Source organism: Pinus tabuliformis, chromosome 4_1 (assembly GCF_031772625.1).
Source record: "Pinus tabuliformis cultivar Carrire ecotype Pingquan chromosome 4_1, CPIR1, whole genome shotgun sequence".
NCBI classification, from domain to species: Eukaryota; Viridiplantae; Streptophyta; class Pinopsida; order Pinales; family Pinaceae; genus Pinus; species Pinus tabuliformis.
Window position 1 is genome coordinate 993,270,754 of NC_142303.1, and position 15,453 is coordinate 993,286,206.

Here is a 15,453-nt window from a genome sequence, read left to right on the forward strand (position 1 = left end):
ATGGGCACTTGGAGAAGACACACCAGAACACCAGAAGTTCGATTTCCTTGGCAGATCGATTTCCAGAGTAGCAGCAGTCAATTGTCAGAGAACTAGAGATTGAAGCAGTGAGTGAGAGGCAGGGACAGTGAGTCTGGAGGAGATTTTCCAAATCAGTTGAGTCAGCTACAGGAGGGCCGAGTTTCCTCAGTGAGGCTATGCAGAGGAAGCGCAAAAACTTCAAAGGCAGAGTTTGATTTGGCCAGATAGAGGGTCGATTTAGTTGTTGGAGGCTAGGAAGATTTTCGGAAGGGACCAGTGAGTCATTCTAAGAGGTTGGAATGCGCAGACAACTTGATCAGTTGCAGTTCCAGTCAGAGCATACCAGTGGTTGCGCAAGCTTGATGCATAGGCTGACAAAGGGGTTTCGTGGAGCCCATTCAGAGCCAATTTTAGAGCTGGATCAATGTCGGGTGAGACAAAATTTGTCTCACTAATTTTGTAGCTAGTTTCTCCTATAGTGGATTGCTAGTTTGTGCATCCAGATTTTCACTGCCGCATAATAATAAAAACCCTCACTATTGCACCGGTTTTCCCAAGTTGGGTTTTTCGAGGACATTTGTCCATAAATAACAGTGTCAATTTTATTATGTGTGTGTTAGAATTTTCTCCGTTTCCAGCACTATTATTTCCGTAGTATTTTATTTGTGAAGGTTGCAATGTGATTTAATTTTATATTTGTCGTAGAAAATAAATTGTTAAAATAATTAACAATTAGAAAAATAAATTTGAGTTACCCTAGGTTTGAATTAATCCACTACAAATATGCCAAAGCCCTTGGATCTAAGTCACATGACACGAGGACACGAGACACGGATGACACGTAAATACGAGTATTCAATACGAAACGCAGACCTGGAAACAGGACACGAGGGACACGTTTTATATATATTTAATAATATATATATATATATATATATATATATATATATATATATATATATAGTTTTTTATCCATATTAAATTTAAGGTTGCAGCTTATCTAATCAAATTAAAATATAATTACTTCTCAAAGTTCATAGTTCACTCTAAAAAAATAAATAGAATCAAAATTTACTATTTAGAAATTAGAATGTGATATGCTTGGTCTTGATTCTTGAATATTCAATGTTCATTGTTCATGTAGAACTTACAAGCACATAAGAAAATAACTAAAGTCTAATCCTATTGATTTCCTCTGCCCCTATTGCAAGAAAATGCCACAGCATTCCCTTTCCCTCTAGATGTAGATGTTGGTGCTGGTGGAGTTGGCAGTGGAGTTTGCTATGCTCTAGAAGCTGAAGAACTAGAAGTAGGAACTATAGGAGGTAGACCACGTCCTCCACTGGTGGCAAGGGTAGCCCGGGCAGGTGGTGTCACCTGGAAACATTACAATCTCCCACTCCTGAAATCCTGAAAAACTGATAAGTCTGCTGCATTTTGAATGAAATCTAAAATTCTACTTTCTCCATATGAAATCCCATGAGGCCGGAACCACTCTCAAACATCCTCAGTCATTTCATGGTGATGTTAAAAATTTAAGTAAAAGGATGAAAATGAAGATTAAGGAGAATGTAACTTTTACTTTAAGAATTTAACATTACCATGAATAGCATATCAATACTAGGGCCTAGACTTGATCATTAAGCTGCCCCACTCAAAAATTATTTGTTTCTTTCAAAAAAAATTGCAGCTTATGCAGGCAACATTTTCTATCAATGGAATACGCGTTCTCCATATTCAGGACATGACGAAAACCAACGAATACATTTTACATTTTATAGGACACGATGAAAAACGTTTTCGACACGTTTTAAGGCCGTTTTCGTGTCCGACATGTAAAATACGGGACACGGGACCTTGGAGGACGTGTCTTGTGACTTAGCCTTGGACCCACTTTGGGAGTATGGGGAACCTAATGGTGGGACAAATTGGGCATATCTAACATGCAAATTGCGTGAGGACAAGATGACGGGAGGGATTATGAGATTGAAATACCATCTGGCTAGACTCCCTGGACATGAAGTTGGGCTTTGTATGGAATCTAGTGTGGATCTTATACAAAAAGATCTTCAAGCAATTGAGGAAAAAGATAGAAAGAAAGAGGAGGTAGAAAGAAACAAGGCTAAACGTGCAGGTATATCTTTTGGGACATATTCTTCCAATTTTGAGGCTAAGGGTAGTAGGAGGGGCTCCACAACGTCACTTGCTAGTTCTAATGTTACTGGGAGTGGGAGGTCATCTTTTTTTGTTCCACGAACCGAACATGGAGCACAACCTTCCATAAAATCAGTTGTTAAAAAAAAGGAGAAGCAAGAAGCAAATAGAGTTATGGGGAGGTGCCTTTTCTAGAGCGACTTACCTCTCAGCATCACTAAAACCAATCCATTTTGGTAGCCATTGTGTGATGCTATTGCTATTGTCGGACCAAGGTACAAAAGTGCTCCATATGAGGAGTTGTAGGGGCCAATCCTTCAACCAGAAAAGCAAGACATCAACTCTAGATTGGCAGAGTTGAAACAGAGATGGGAGGTGTCTAGATGCACAGTGATGTCTGATGGTTGGGCAGATAGGAAGGTTAGAACCCTTCTAAATTTCTTGCTACATTTTCCTAAAGGTACCATGTTTATTAAATGAGTGGATGCATCAACACATATAAAAGATGCAACATTGATATGTGAGTTGTTAGATGGGTTCATCCAAGAGATTGGTGTGTAGGATGTGGTGCAAGTCATAACAAATAATGCAACTAATTATGTGTTTTCTGGCAGGATGCTTATGGAGAGGAACCGCACATTGTTCTGGAATCCATGTGCAGCACATTGTATCGGTTTGCTTCTTGAGGATATGGAGAAACTCTCCTTCATCAAGGAGGTGATTGACATGGCTAGGAGCATCCCCAAGTTTATATATAACCATGCTTTTGTTCTTAGCCTCATCAGGATATACACTAGAAACAAGCAGTTGCAACGTCCTGCAATCACACATTTTGCCACCAACTTTATTACTCTTTAGTCTTTGCTTCGATGCTAGTTTGAGTTGAAGCAAATGTTTATTTCTAATGAGTAGCGTGATTGTAGATACAGTAGGAGACAAGATGGGAGAGCCATTGCAAGAATGGTGTACACTGACACATTTTGGCAGGGAGTAGAAGAAGTGTGCTCAGTTAGTGAACCTATAGTAAAGGTTCTGAGATCGGTAGATGGGGACAAGCATCCAATGGCATGAGGCCATGGATAGGGCCAAGGAGGCCATTCGAGCTTATTATGCAGACAAGGGTTTTGTTGGGCTAATAGACAAATGATGTTATAGGATGTGATTGATAGTCGATGGACAGGGATGCTTCATCGACCCATTTTTCTGGACTCCATGTGCAGCACATTGTATCGGTTTGCTTCTTGAGGATATGGAGAAACTCTCCTTCACCAGGAAGGTGATTGATATGGCTAGGAGCATCCCCAAGTTTATATATAACCATGCTTTTGTTCTTAGCCTCATCAAAATATACACTAGAAACAAGGAGTTTCAACATCCTGCAATCACACATTTTGCCACCAACTTTATTACTCTTTGGTCTTTGCTTCGATGCTAGTTTGAGTTGAAGCAAATGTTTGTTTTTTATGAGTGGCGTGATTGTAGATACAACAGGAGACAGGATGGGAGAGCCATTGCAAGAATGGTGTACACTAACACATTTTGGCAGGGAGTAGAAGAAGTGTGCTCAGTTAGTGAACCTATAGTAAAGGTTCTAAGATCGGTAGATGGGGACAAGCATCCAATGGCTTATTTGTATGAGGCCATGGATAGGGCCAAGGAGGTCATTCAAGCTTATTATGCGGACAAGAGTTTTGTTGGGCTAATAGACAGATGATGTTATAGGATGTGATTGATAGTCAATGGACATGGATGCTTCATCGACCCATTCATTCAGCGACACACTTCCTCAACCCCGCATTTTCATACAAATGTAGCTTTGATTTTGATGGCGAGGTGATGGAAGGGCTCCATTCCTGTATTCATAGGATGGTACCTGATCCTGAGCTTCATAGCAAAATCAATCACAAGAAACAGTTTTATCGTGATTGTGCTAGCCTATTTGGATTTGATGATGCTATTAGGGAAAGGAACCTCTTCATGCCAGGTAAGTGACAAGTCATGACTCATCGAAATTTTCAATTTAGAATTTACTTATTTGTAATTCTAGATTTTTAAAATTCAATTATGTTTTATTTGAAAGTTTAATTATGTTTTAACTTTTTTACTTTTTTATTTCTTTATTTTGTTATAGATATTTCTTTTCGAAGCTATGGTGCACGGGATCCAAATTTGCAGAAATTGGCCATAAGAACCCCGAGTGAAACATGTAGTTCTTCAGGGTGTGAGCGCAATTTGAGTGTATTTGAGAAATACACTCAAAAAAGCACAAGAAGTATAACTTTGAGCTTCAACCTTCAGTTGAGCAATTACATTTATTATAATTTTAATTTATGACCCTCAATTGTCAATAGTCAAGACATTAGTTTTTTTCACACTCTTACAAGTTGGGGTTCTCACACCTCAATGATTTAGTGTATGTGCATTACAATCTCCAACTTCATGTGAAGCAAATAGAAAAACCAATGGATCTAGATGCCATTTCCTTAGACAATATTGATGTATTGTCTTAGTGGAGGGTGGAGTCTGAGGTGTCCATCTTGGAGGAGTCACCTACATGGTTAGAGGAACCATTAGAATAGGGGCAACAAGGGGAGGACTCTGGGAGGAGCAACATGAGGAGCAAGAGGAAGAGGAGGACGAGGAGACTGTGGGAGCATCAACTTCAACACCATCTGCTATAGATATAGGAGGGCACAACTCCATCCCTAGCAATCATTATTTGACATTAGGTGTAGGGTCAGGCCTTCTATTGCTAGAGGGAGGCCTAGCAAACAGCCCATCATGTTTTCTTGTAAAAGGGGGATAGGGCACTGATCTCAGATAGCTAGTCGCTAGTTTTATTTGTTTTGCTACATATAACTCATGATGATGAGATACTTTTATATATGTGATGTTATTTTGTATTGGTTCTCCACATTTGAGTCTTTGATTGGACAATTATCAGGGATCAACAATGTTTGGTATCGCCTTTGATGTATCATTTTTATTTTATATCCACTACATCATATATATCAGTGCTTTCTTCATATTTATGTGCTAATGTGTTTATTTCATGTTGTTATTTCTTTATATGTTTTAAAATCTGAAGAAGAAAAAAACGAATATATTATGCATTTTTTATGTTTGCCGATATTTTCATCGATATTGTCGATAAGATGTTTTCAGGACCCTCATCGATATTTTGCTGATAACGGTAGTTTCAACATTGGTTTCAACCATAGCAGAAGCATTTACACCTAGGGTTTCACTTTCATGCCCTAGGATCTTATATCAACTTCTACTAGGGTTTTGTCATAAAACCCTAGTCATCACCAAACCCTAAAAAGCTAGTGTTTCATGAAAGATAAGGGTTGATTTAATCTATAATTAAAACACCCAAACAACATATAAATTTTCATGTTTCTATAGCAAAACGCTAGAGATGAGAGAGTCATTACCATAAATAGATTTTAAAGACAAAATGATCATACCTGCTCATATGATGGGGACCTGCTACAAATCTTAGAATTTTACACATACCTTGAGTTGCTTCTTCTACAAACTTTGAAAGGGCTCCCTCTTATCAAGAAAGTGTCCACATCTTCATGGTCCATCTCCATATGAGTCTACTTTTATCAAAGTACCAATGTGCCAATGTGTTTATTTCATGTTGTTATTGCTTTATATGTTTTAAAATCTGAAGAAGAAAAAAATGAATATATTATGCACTTTTTATGTTTGTCGATATTTTCGCTGATATTGTCGATAAGATGTTTTCAGGACCCTCATCGATATTTTGCCGATAACGGTATTTTCAACATTGGTTTCAACCATAGCAGAAGCATTTACACCTAGGGTTTCACTTTCATGCCCTAGGATCTTATATCAACTTCTACTAGGGTTTTGTCATAAACCCTAGTCATCACCAAACCCTAAAAAGCTAGGGTTTCATGAAAGATAAGGGTTGATTTAATTTATAATTCAAACACCCAAACAACATATAAATTTTCATGTTTCTATAGCAAAACGCTAGAGATGAGAGAGTCATTACCATAAATCGATTTTAAAGACAAAATGATTGCACCTACTCATATGATGGGGACCTGCTACAAATCTTAGAATTTTACACATACTTTGAGTTGCTTCTTCTACAAACTTTGAAAGGGCTCCTCTTGAAGGGCTCCCTCTTATCAAGAAAGTGTCAACATCTTCATGGTCCATCTCCATATGAGTCTACTTTTATCAGAGTGCCCAAGGATCCAACTTGATTACCAAGTTACCATTCCCTCTATTCATAAGATCAACATATCATTTTGTTTCCTTCAATAAGTATCTGCAACATTCATTGACAAGTACTACCAAGCAAAATATACAAGAAAAAGAGCATGATTATGATTTTGACAATCAAGGGATACTTTAGAGGGAGAATTTCTAGAGATTTCAAATTCAAAACCTAAGACTTTTGATATTACCTTTGTAAACACCAATCCTACGGTTTGATCTTCATATCCAACTCTACCCTTACTAGGGTTTTCCCTTACATCCTAGACTCCCTACAAACCCTAGAGACCAAAATCTAGGGATTCCATAAGAGAATAGAATAGGGTTAGGGTTTTTCTTATGACTAGGGTTTCCATATACCAACTAGGGTTTACAAAAACTTAGATGCCAACACCTTCAACAATATGAAGACTACAAACCCTAGATTCAAGAAGGAAATCTGAAAACCCTTACCAATTTGAGTTAGACCTTATATAAATAAAAACAATTAAACGTACCTCAAGGACCACATACCTTGGTCCTCTAAGATTACAAGAAGTCTGCTGCAACAGTTTCTTCAAGATGCCATGATCTTCTTGTTGCTTTCAAGAATGAACACTCCAAAGATGTCGAGGTTAAGGATTGTCTTTAAAGGTAATTATTGAAGATAATATTTTGATGACCAATCTGATGCTCTAGATCACCAAAGACTTGAGTGCCTATCTGAGGAATTTAATTCTTTGATTAGGGCTCCAAAAATGCAACACATTAATTCCAATGCGTCCTCAAAAACCTCCAATCATTGTGCTGACCAATAAGAAGTTTTTGGCTCCTATCCACAAGATTGCTTCAATATATTTTGACCAAAGTTTCAAGCCTAATTGGGGCTTGGTCCTCCTAAGGTACGAACAAAAATTTTGATCTTGGTTAGGGCACCAGAATAGGCTTATAATCTTTCATAATTATTCTCGGTTGGTTCTTCTCATAAAGCAGCTATACTCCAGCAATTACTTAGACAATTCAACTCTCCAATATAGACTTCTTAGACTATGGTTTCTCGAGGTCATTGTTTTTAGTTTTAGCCTTTAACGTGGACTTGACATGCTTCAAGCTATTGTGAAATTGATCCTTCTCCTTGTAAGACTACTCCTTCTTCTTATGTTGGCCATGTAAGACTACTTCCAAGTCTTTGAAACCTTAGTCTGATCCCTTTTAGATGTGGTTACAAACTTTGGTCTACCTTACAAAACCTTCAGCCTTGACTAGGTTTATAGCTTTGCTCCTCAAATCACCGTAAAAGGTAAAGAGGTTGTCAACAAATGTGTTTTTCTGTCTCCACGAGTCTTTGGCCTCCTAGAGAAGTGATCAGGGCTTCGGTCTCTGGTTTACAATGATGCCATGAGGTCTAGATCTCCTTGTAGGCTTGTAGCCTTTAATAAATCTTAGCTTATAATAGACCAGGACTTCTATTTGATCCTTTACCAACATTTCTTTTTTCTTCCTTGCAAATAGAATCGTTCAAAAGCTTATGAGAGTCAAAGATCTTTAAGATGCCTTTTTCCTTCTACTTCACCTTAGCTCTAATACCATGTTAGAAAGGCAGAAAGATTTTCTTATTTCGATAATTATTTGTGATATATTTGAATTCTTATTAGCTTCTTTTATTTCTTCCTTTATCTTCTTATCATCAAGTAACTATCAAAAACAAAAGCATGAAGATCAAGACAACAAGTGACACAGTATGTAGGCTCTCAGCTAGGGCAAAACCCCTCTCCTAGGGTAAAATCGAAAAATTTTCTTCTCTTCATTAATCTTTCTCACACTTCTTTTTCCACGTAAGTAGCAAATCAAATTCCTTGATTGAATTGCATCACAATGTTAGAAAATCAGAAAGGCAGAAAGATTCTCTTATGTTGATTATTACTTGTGATATTCTTGTAGTCTTATTAACTTTATCTATGTTCTTCTTTTATCTTCTTTTCACCAAGCAATCATCAAATCAAAACATGAATATCAATGACACCAGATATAGGCACTCAGCAAGGGCTAAAACCCCTATACAAGGGAAAACCCAGTGAAACTTTTCCACTAATATATTCAAATCAAGATGAGACAATCCAAGACCCTTTAGACCTAGACAAAGACCTCCTCCAATCACCAAGTCAACCCTTCAACAAGTCTTTCCTTGATTCTACATCAACCAGCTTCAACCTGCAACTTTGATCTCCTACAATTATACGAGAATTCCTATAATCGCTAATTCCTGCAATCATACACGGATTCCTGTAATCGCGAATTCCTGCAATCATACCTGAATTATTGTAATCGTGAATTCCTGCAATTGTACCTGAAATCCTTTAATCGCAAATTCCTGCAATTGTACCTAAATTCATGTAATCGTGGATTCCTACAATCGCACCTGAATTCATGTAATCGTGAATTCCTACAATCGTACCCAAATTTTTGTAATCGTGAATTCCTGCAATTGTACTTGAATTCATGTAATCGTGAATTCCTACAATCATACCCGAATTCCTGTAATCGTGAATTCCTACAATTGTACCTGAATTCTTGTAATCGTGAATTCCTGCAATCGCACCCAAATCCCTCTAATCGCGAATTTCTTCTTGAGATCGAACATAAGATTGTGTGTGCTTCCACGTGATTCGAGCTCCCTCTATTTATACTACTTCCATGAGGTCGAATTGTCTAGGTTGAGGCCGACTTGTCTAGGTTGAGGCCGACTTGGTGGAGGAGGCCTAAATAACTTAGTTTACCTAAAAAAAAATCTTTACATGATACAAAAGCCCAAGAAGGGTCTAATAAATGTGACAATGACTCTTTTGACACTTGACAAAACCTAGAAGCCTTCAATGGAGGCTATGGCCTAGAAAATAAATGAAAGAGCATGAAACCCATGCTTCAATGATTTTCTCTTTTGACAGATACAATTATGAAGACCAACACTAGTTACATTCTTCAACACTCCCTCTTAACTAGGGAGGTATTCATAATTACATATATACATAGGTATATGGAAGATCTCAAAATGATGTGCTCTATGAAGAGTCACAACACACGTAGTGCTACAGGTTAGATACCTAACCAGGGTATCTAATCGGGTGGGACTAAGGTGTGTTCCAAGCTTTAGCCTCTATAGGTACCATCAGACTTCAGCTCTAACACCAACCCAGAGATCTAGGCATGCATCCAAGCTCAAAGCTCTAAGACCAACGCCACCCTCCCTACTTCGGGATCTAAACATCATCACACGTTGACCAGATGTCCTCCCAAGCATCTTGTCGCCCCAAGATGCTTCATCTCTCCTTATCAATTAAACCAGATATATCCATCAATCCAAGCATGCTTTAAACATTCAACCTTCTTATGGAGATCTGCACAAACACAACCCCAATTAGTAATAAACTTTCATTATACATATTTAACACAAACCTTTGGGGTTCTTAATCATTTTGATGTTGCTTAGATCATCATCATATCAAACACATCTACTTGAAAGCTTTACTTCTTCAACTTTTCAACAGCACCAAACTCAGCCTTAGCACTTTCTTCCAAAAACATCCAAGTTTTGTTCACAACTTTATCAATCACGAATAACCATCAATATTGCTTCAGCTATTCTCCGATTTCAAACATCCTCATGGCCTTTTCATCAGGTCGTTCACTTCTCTTCAAGCTCCCTCTCAACTAGGGAGACATACACTTTCCTTTATCCAAGTAATTAGAGGACAAGTTCATCAACTATCTTATTCTTCCAGTCACACAGGCTCTTCCTTTTTGCATCAACAATTCATCGGAGAATTTAGACCTTCCAAAACTTCATCATTCCTTCACATGGTAACATGGTCATGTCATTGAAGTTCTCACAGCTCCCTCTTACCATCATGCTTCACATTGTCATCAAATTATCATCAAATATGAGGTAAGCATCTTCATCATCTTGAAGACTATGTACCTGTAAACCTTTAACAACAAGTACAACCAAACACAAATATATATGTACAAAAGCATGAAGCATGTCATTATAATAGGAGCATAATAAATCAGATTTTAGACATTCAAGACCTAAACCTAGTTAGGTTTTATCAATCAAGAAATTCATCCATTAGACTTCTTGTAGCAACATTTACTAGGGTTTTGTCATAAACCCTAGATTTCATCATTAAAACATAATCATATCAATATTCAAAAACATTATACTTCTAGGGTTTCATTATCATGCCCTAGAATATCAATCTCTACTAGGGTTTTGTTACAAACCCTAGATTTCAAAAACTAAATCATGAATATCAACAATCAAGTTAGCATACCAGCATTTCATCTCTAGGGTTCCATTATTATTTCTTAGAGACTTATATCATTCTCATAATAGGGTTTTATCGTAAACCCTAGATACAAACATCAAACTCCAAAATATATAATAATTTTGACCAATATAGGGTTTCAATTATACAGAATCATATATACCCAGAGATCCATTTCTAGGATTTTATATTGACTATTACAAGGGTTTAGTCATAATCCCTAATATATCAAACCCTAAGAAAAACTAGGGTTTCTAGACATCAACAACAAACCCTAAACGGCTAGGGTTTTACCATAACATTCCTAAACATTAAGAGAGTAGGATTTCAACAAGAGATCTAAACTTTATCAATAAACCCTAAGAAGATTAGAGTTTCATCATTAGTATACCCTAAGCATCAAAACGCTTAGGTTTTATAGTGAACCCTAAAGGTTAGGGTTTCACCAAAATGAGCAAACAGCTAGAGATAGAATGATAAGGGTAGATTCAATCTATAGGTTAATCACCCAAACAAGAATTCTTATGATACAAAACCCTAGACATAAGAGAGTTAATAGTATGAAGCAAATTTCAAAATGAAGAATATTCATACCTTCTTCTGCAACAAGTTAAATCAAAACATAGCTTGAGTTGTTCTTTAACAAACCTTGTAGACTTTCTTTTAGCAACAAGCCTAATTTCATGACACAAGTCTTTTCTTGAAGTTTCATCCATAAACTTTGTGTAATCCTGCAAGCTTTCCTACCAAGGAAAATACAAAGAAAGGATTATGAGTATACAATACAAATAAATCTAGGTGTGTGGAGGAAATCAAACATGAAAGAGGAAACAAAGAACAATATACTTATCTTTTGGTAAAATGGTGAAGGCTCCCTCTTAATCCAATCTTTCTAAGGGATACCTATAACTTATCAAAACAATTCAAGAATTTCTAACAAGACATATTAGATCAAAACATAAAAGACAAACTTTACAAAACTTAAAATAATGTCTTAGAAGGATATGCAAGGAAAGACTTAATAGTACAAGTCTTTGACTTCAGATTCTTCAATCTTGTTCTTCTTTGGTGGAGCTTCATCAACAACATTTGCATGTTCTCTTTCTCTCTTTTTATTCCTTGGATTTTCAGGACATTGACTCTTGTAATGTCCCATCTTATGACAATTGTAGCATTCAATCTTTGATAGATCAACTTTCTTCTTTGGTCCTTTGAATTTATATCCTCCCTTCTTCTTGTGATTAGCAAAGTATGCATTGGAGGTGTTGTCCTCATCTTCTTCCTTCTTATTATTTGCTAATGAGATGCGAGCTTCTTCTTGACTGCAAGCATTCCACATTTGTTCAAAGGATGGTGTGTCCTTCCAACTACTAATACCTAATGCAAAAGAGCTCCATGATTTTGGTAGACCTAATAGTGCAACAATCACAAGTTTCTTTTCTGGTATAGCTTCATCAATGGCTTGTAGTTCATCTCTTATTTGGGAGATCCTAACAAAATATGAAGAAACAGTATCACCTTTTGTCCTCTTCATTGTTCTTAGTTCATTCTTGAGACTGGCCTTTTGTCCAATGTTCTTGATGGTGAATAGTTTGGAGAGAGCTTCATACATCTCTTGAGCAATATCTATGTTAGATATGTAGGGGATTATATTGTCTTTTACTCCATCTACTATTAGATTCATGGCCAAGATGTTTGTTTCCCTGTACTTTTCCTTTCCTGCACCATCTATTGATTTCGCAACTTTTCCTAGAACAAAATCCAATACTTTGTGCTTAGCAAGGATGAGATTTATCCTCTTCTTCCATGCCCTTTAGTTGGAGGCTCCTTCTAACTTATTTTCAATATTCATTGTCATGTCTTCTTTTCTTGATATAGATAGTAGGCCTTCCTCTTCTTATATAATCCTTTTTCTTTGGCCCTTTCAATAGAACTTCAAGTTGTCTTTTTCTTTCCTGCTTTAACTTAGCTCTGATACCATGTTAGAAAATCAGAAAGATAGAAAGATTCTCTTATGTTGATAATTACTTGTGATATTCTTGTAGTCTTATTAACTTTCTTTATGTTCTTTTATCTTCTTTTCATCAAGCAATTATCAAATCAAAACGTGAAGATCAATGACACCAGATATAGGCGCACCAGATAAAACCCTTATACAGGGGAAAACCTAGTCAAACTCTTCCACTCATAGATTCAAATCAAGATGAGACAATCCAAGACCCTTTAGACCTAGACAAAGACCTCCTACAATCACCAAGTTAGCCTTTCAACAAGTCTTTCCCTGATTCTGCATCTACCAGCTTCAACCTGCAACTTCGATCCCCTGTAATTATACGCGAATTTCTGTAATCATGAATTCCTGCAAACATACGTGAATTCCTGCAATCATACGTGAATTCTTGCAATCGTGCCTAAATTCTTGCAATCGAACCCAAATTCCTGCAATTGTACCTGAATTCTTGTAATTGCGAATTTTTGTAATCATACGGGAATTCTTGTAATCGCGAATTCTTGCAATTGTACTCTAATTCCTGCAATCGTACCCTTCTTCCTGTAATCGCGAATTCCTGCAATTGTACCTGAATTCATGTAATCACAAATTCCTACAATCACACCTGAATTCCTGTAATTGTGAATTCCTTCTTGAGATCAAACTTGAGAGTGTGTGTGCTTCCAGGTGAGTCGAGCTCCCTCTATTTACACTGCTTCCATGAGGTCGAATTGTCTAGGTTGAGGCCGACTTGGTGGGGGAGGCCTAAATAACTTCATTTACATAAAAATAAATTTCATTACATGATACAAAAGCCCAAGAAGGGTCTAATTAATGTGACAATGACTCTTTTGACTCTTGACAAAACCTAGAAGCCTTAATGGAGGCTGTGGCCTAGAAAATAAATGAAAGAGCATGAAACCCATGCTTCAATAAATTTTTCTTTTGACAAATACAATTATGAAAACAGACACTAGTTACATTCTTCAACACACAATAGATAGAAGTCACCATATATTTATAGTCTCCAAGAACTCATTTTTGGCACGAAAATATTTTTCTTTCTTTATATACACATAAGAATTACATTATGTCAAGAGCTAAATAACAATTATGAAGACGATACTAGTTACATTTTCAACACTATTTTGCTAAGATCCCTTAGTTATCTAACCTCTAAGTCTTGTCAGGGAAGCCTCCCTTGTAGGGAGAACATCTTCCCACAAAACAGAAGGGGAATCCACTACTGAGGTGACAGAGGTGGTGGATCCCATGGTTGTCAAGGATCTAGGACAGCCTAACACCGGGGTGCCAGATTTTGCAGTAACAATAAACAAGCAGTGCATTAACAGTGAAAAAAATTATTTTGATCTTTTCAATCAAGAAATAACTAAAGATTACCAGATTCAGCACGCTTTTCTTCGATCTCCAGTAGCTGCTCAATAGCTGTATTTATGGTCATGAACTTTGGTGGTTCATAATCTTTCTTTCCTCTGTAAAGCAGACCCACTAAGGATGTCAAAATTGTTGTTATGAGTTAATACATGCATATAACATTCCACCTTGCACTCTATATTTTCGTTATTAAGCACCATGCAAATATTTTGACATAGAGTTAACAAGTAAAAATGTGTATTACTAGTGTAAATCATATTCAAATCTTAATGCAAAATTAGCAGCATGCATTGCTATTTTACAGAAATACTAGACTAATAACATTTTAAGTTTTGAATCTTTTCTCACCTACACAAAGATTCTATTGATGGCTCCTTCACACGTATGTCTGCAGAGGAAGCATTTTCAATAGTCAAAAGAAAACCATTCTAATATTCTTGAAATAACCTAAGACATCTGAACTTCCTCCTAAAGTTTCTTCAAAATGCACTGTGCAAGTTCCCAAAATCAAACCTAACAAACACAGCGTGTGCAATCCAAGTTGCTTGTTTGCCTTTATCTTATCATAGAAACTATCAGGTTTCCAGGTTTCTGTAAAGAATGGTATGGAAATCGTCTCCCCAAATCGGTAAAGCTGCAAACCACAAACCCCCACTGCATTCATCACTGATGCATTATGAATCACTTTAACTTCAACTCCCATCTTCCTAGCTCGGACCACTAAATCAGAATGTGTAGTTGCCCTGTAATGACATCATACAAATTTTAATACTGGAAAGAACATAATGCTTTACTGTAAAATGAAATTGAACAGATGGTGAGATAAAAATACGACTTCCATAAAAAAAGTAATCAACATCTGATTTTTATGTAAGTTCTTTGAATCAAGCAAGCACTAGTGATCCAAACAGTCATGATGTAAATATGCATTGCCACCAACAAAAAAGATGAGCAGGAATGAGTGGGCAAGGAATATGCATCTCAGATTCTCAAAATACGCATCAAAAGTTATGAAAATACTTAGCTTAATAGCATTTTGCATTTCTTGGGGAACTGACAAGGGATGGCAAACATACTTGTGCACATTTCCAAAGAACTTTCAACTTATTGCTCTTCAGTATTTGACAAAGGGAATGCCTAAATGACTATAGGAGTAGACAAGAAGCCTGCAATTCATTGTGACGCTTCATACAACTCAATGTAGCATATATATATGATTCCAAACATAGAGGAAAACCGAAGTTGGAAGCAACTTAAAGTATTACTGGTGTATAATCAAAATCTCATACACCAGCAAGAACAGCGAAACAAAATACTACTCTATTACAC

At 36.7% G+C, this 15,453-nt stretch overlaps 1 protein-coding gene across 2 annotated transcripts in view; it reads right to left on the reverse strand.

The window, feature by feature from the left end:
• LOC149179483 (Tetrapyrrole (Corrin/Porphyrin) Methylase) overlaps nucleotides 1-15,453 on the reverse strand; it is a 159,892-nt gene that overhangs the window by 58,212 nt on the left and 86,227 nt on the right. For both annotated transcript variants that reach the window (XM_089420682.1, XM_089420683.1), the window contains exons 4-6: nucleotides 14,638-14,867; nucleotides 14,473-14,512; nucleotides 14,131-14,222 (exon numbers count right to left, since the gene is read on the reverse strand). In XM_089420682.1, coding sequence (XP_089276808.1) covers nucleotides 14,131-14,222; nucleotides 14,473-14,512; nucleotides 14,638-14,867 — 362 coding nt within the window. The remainder of the gene's footprint in view (nucleotides 1-14,130; nucleotides 14,223-14,472; nucleotides 14,513-14,637; nucleotides 14,868-15,453) is intronic.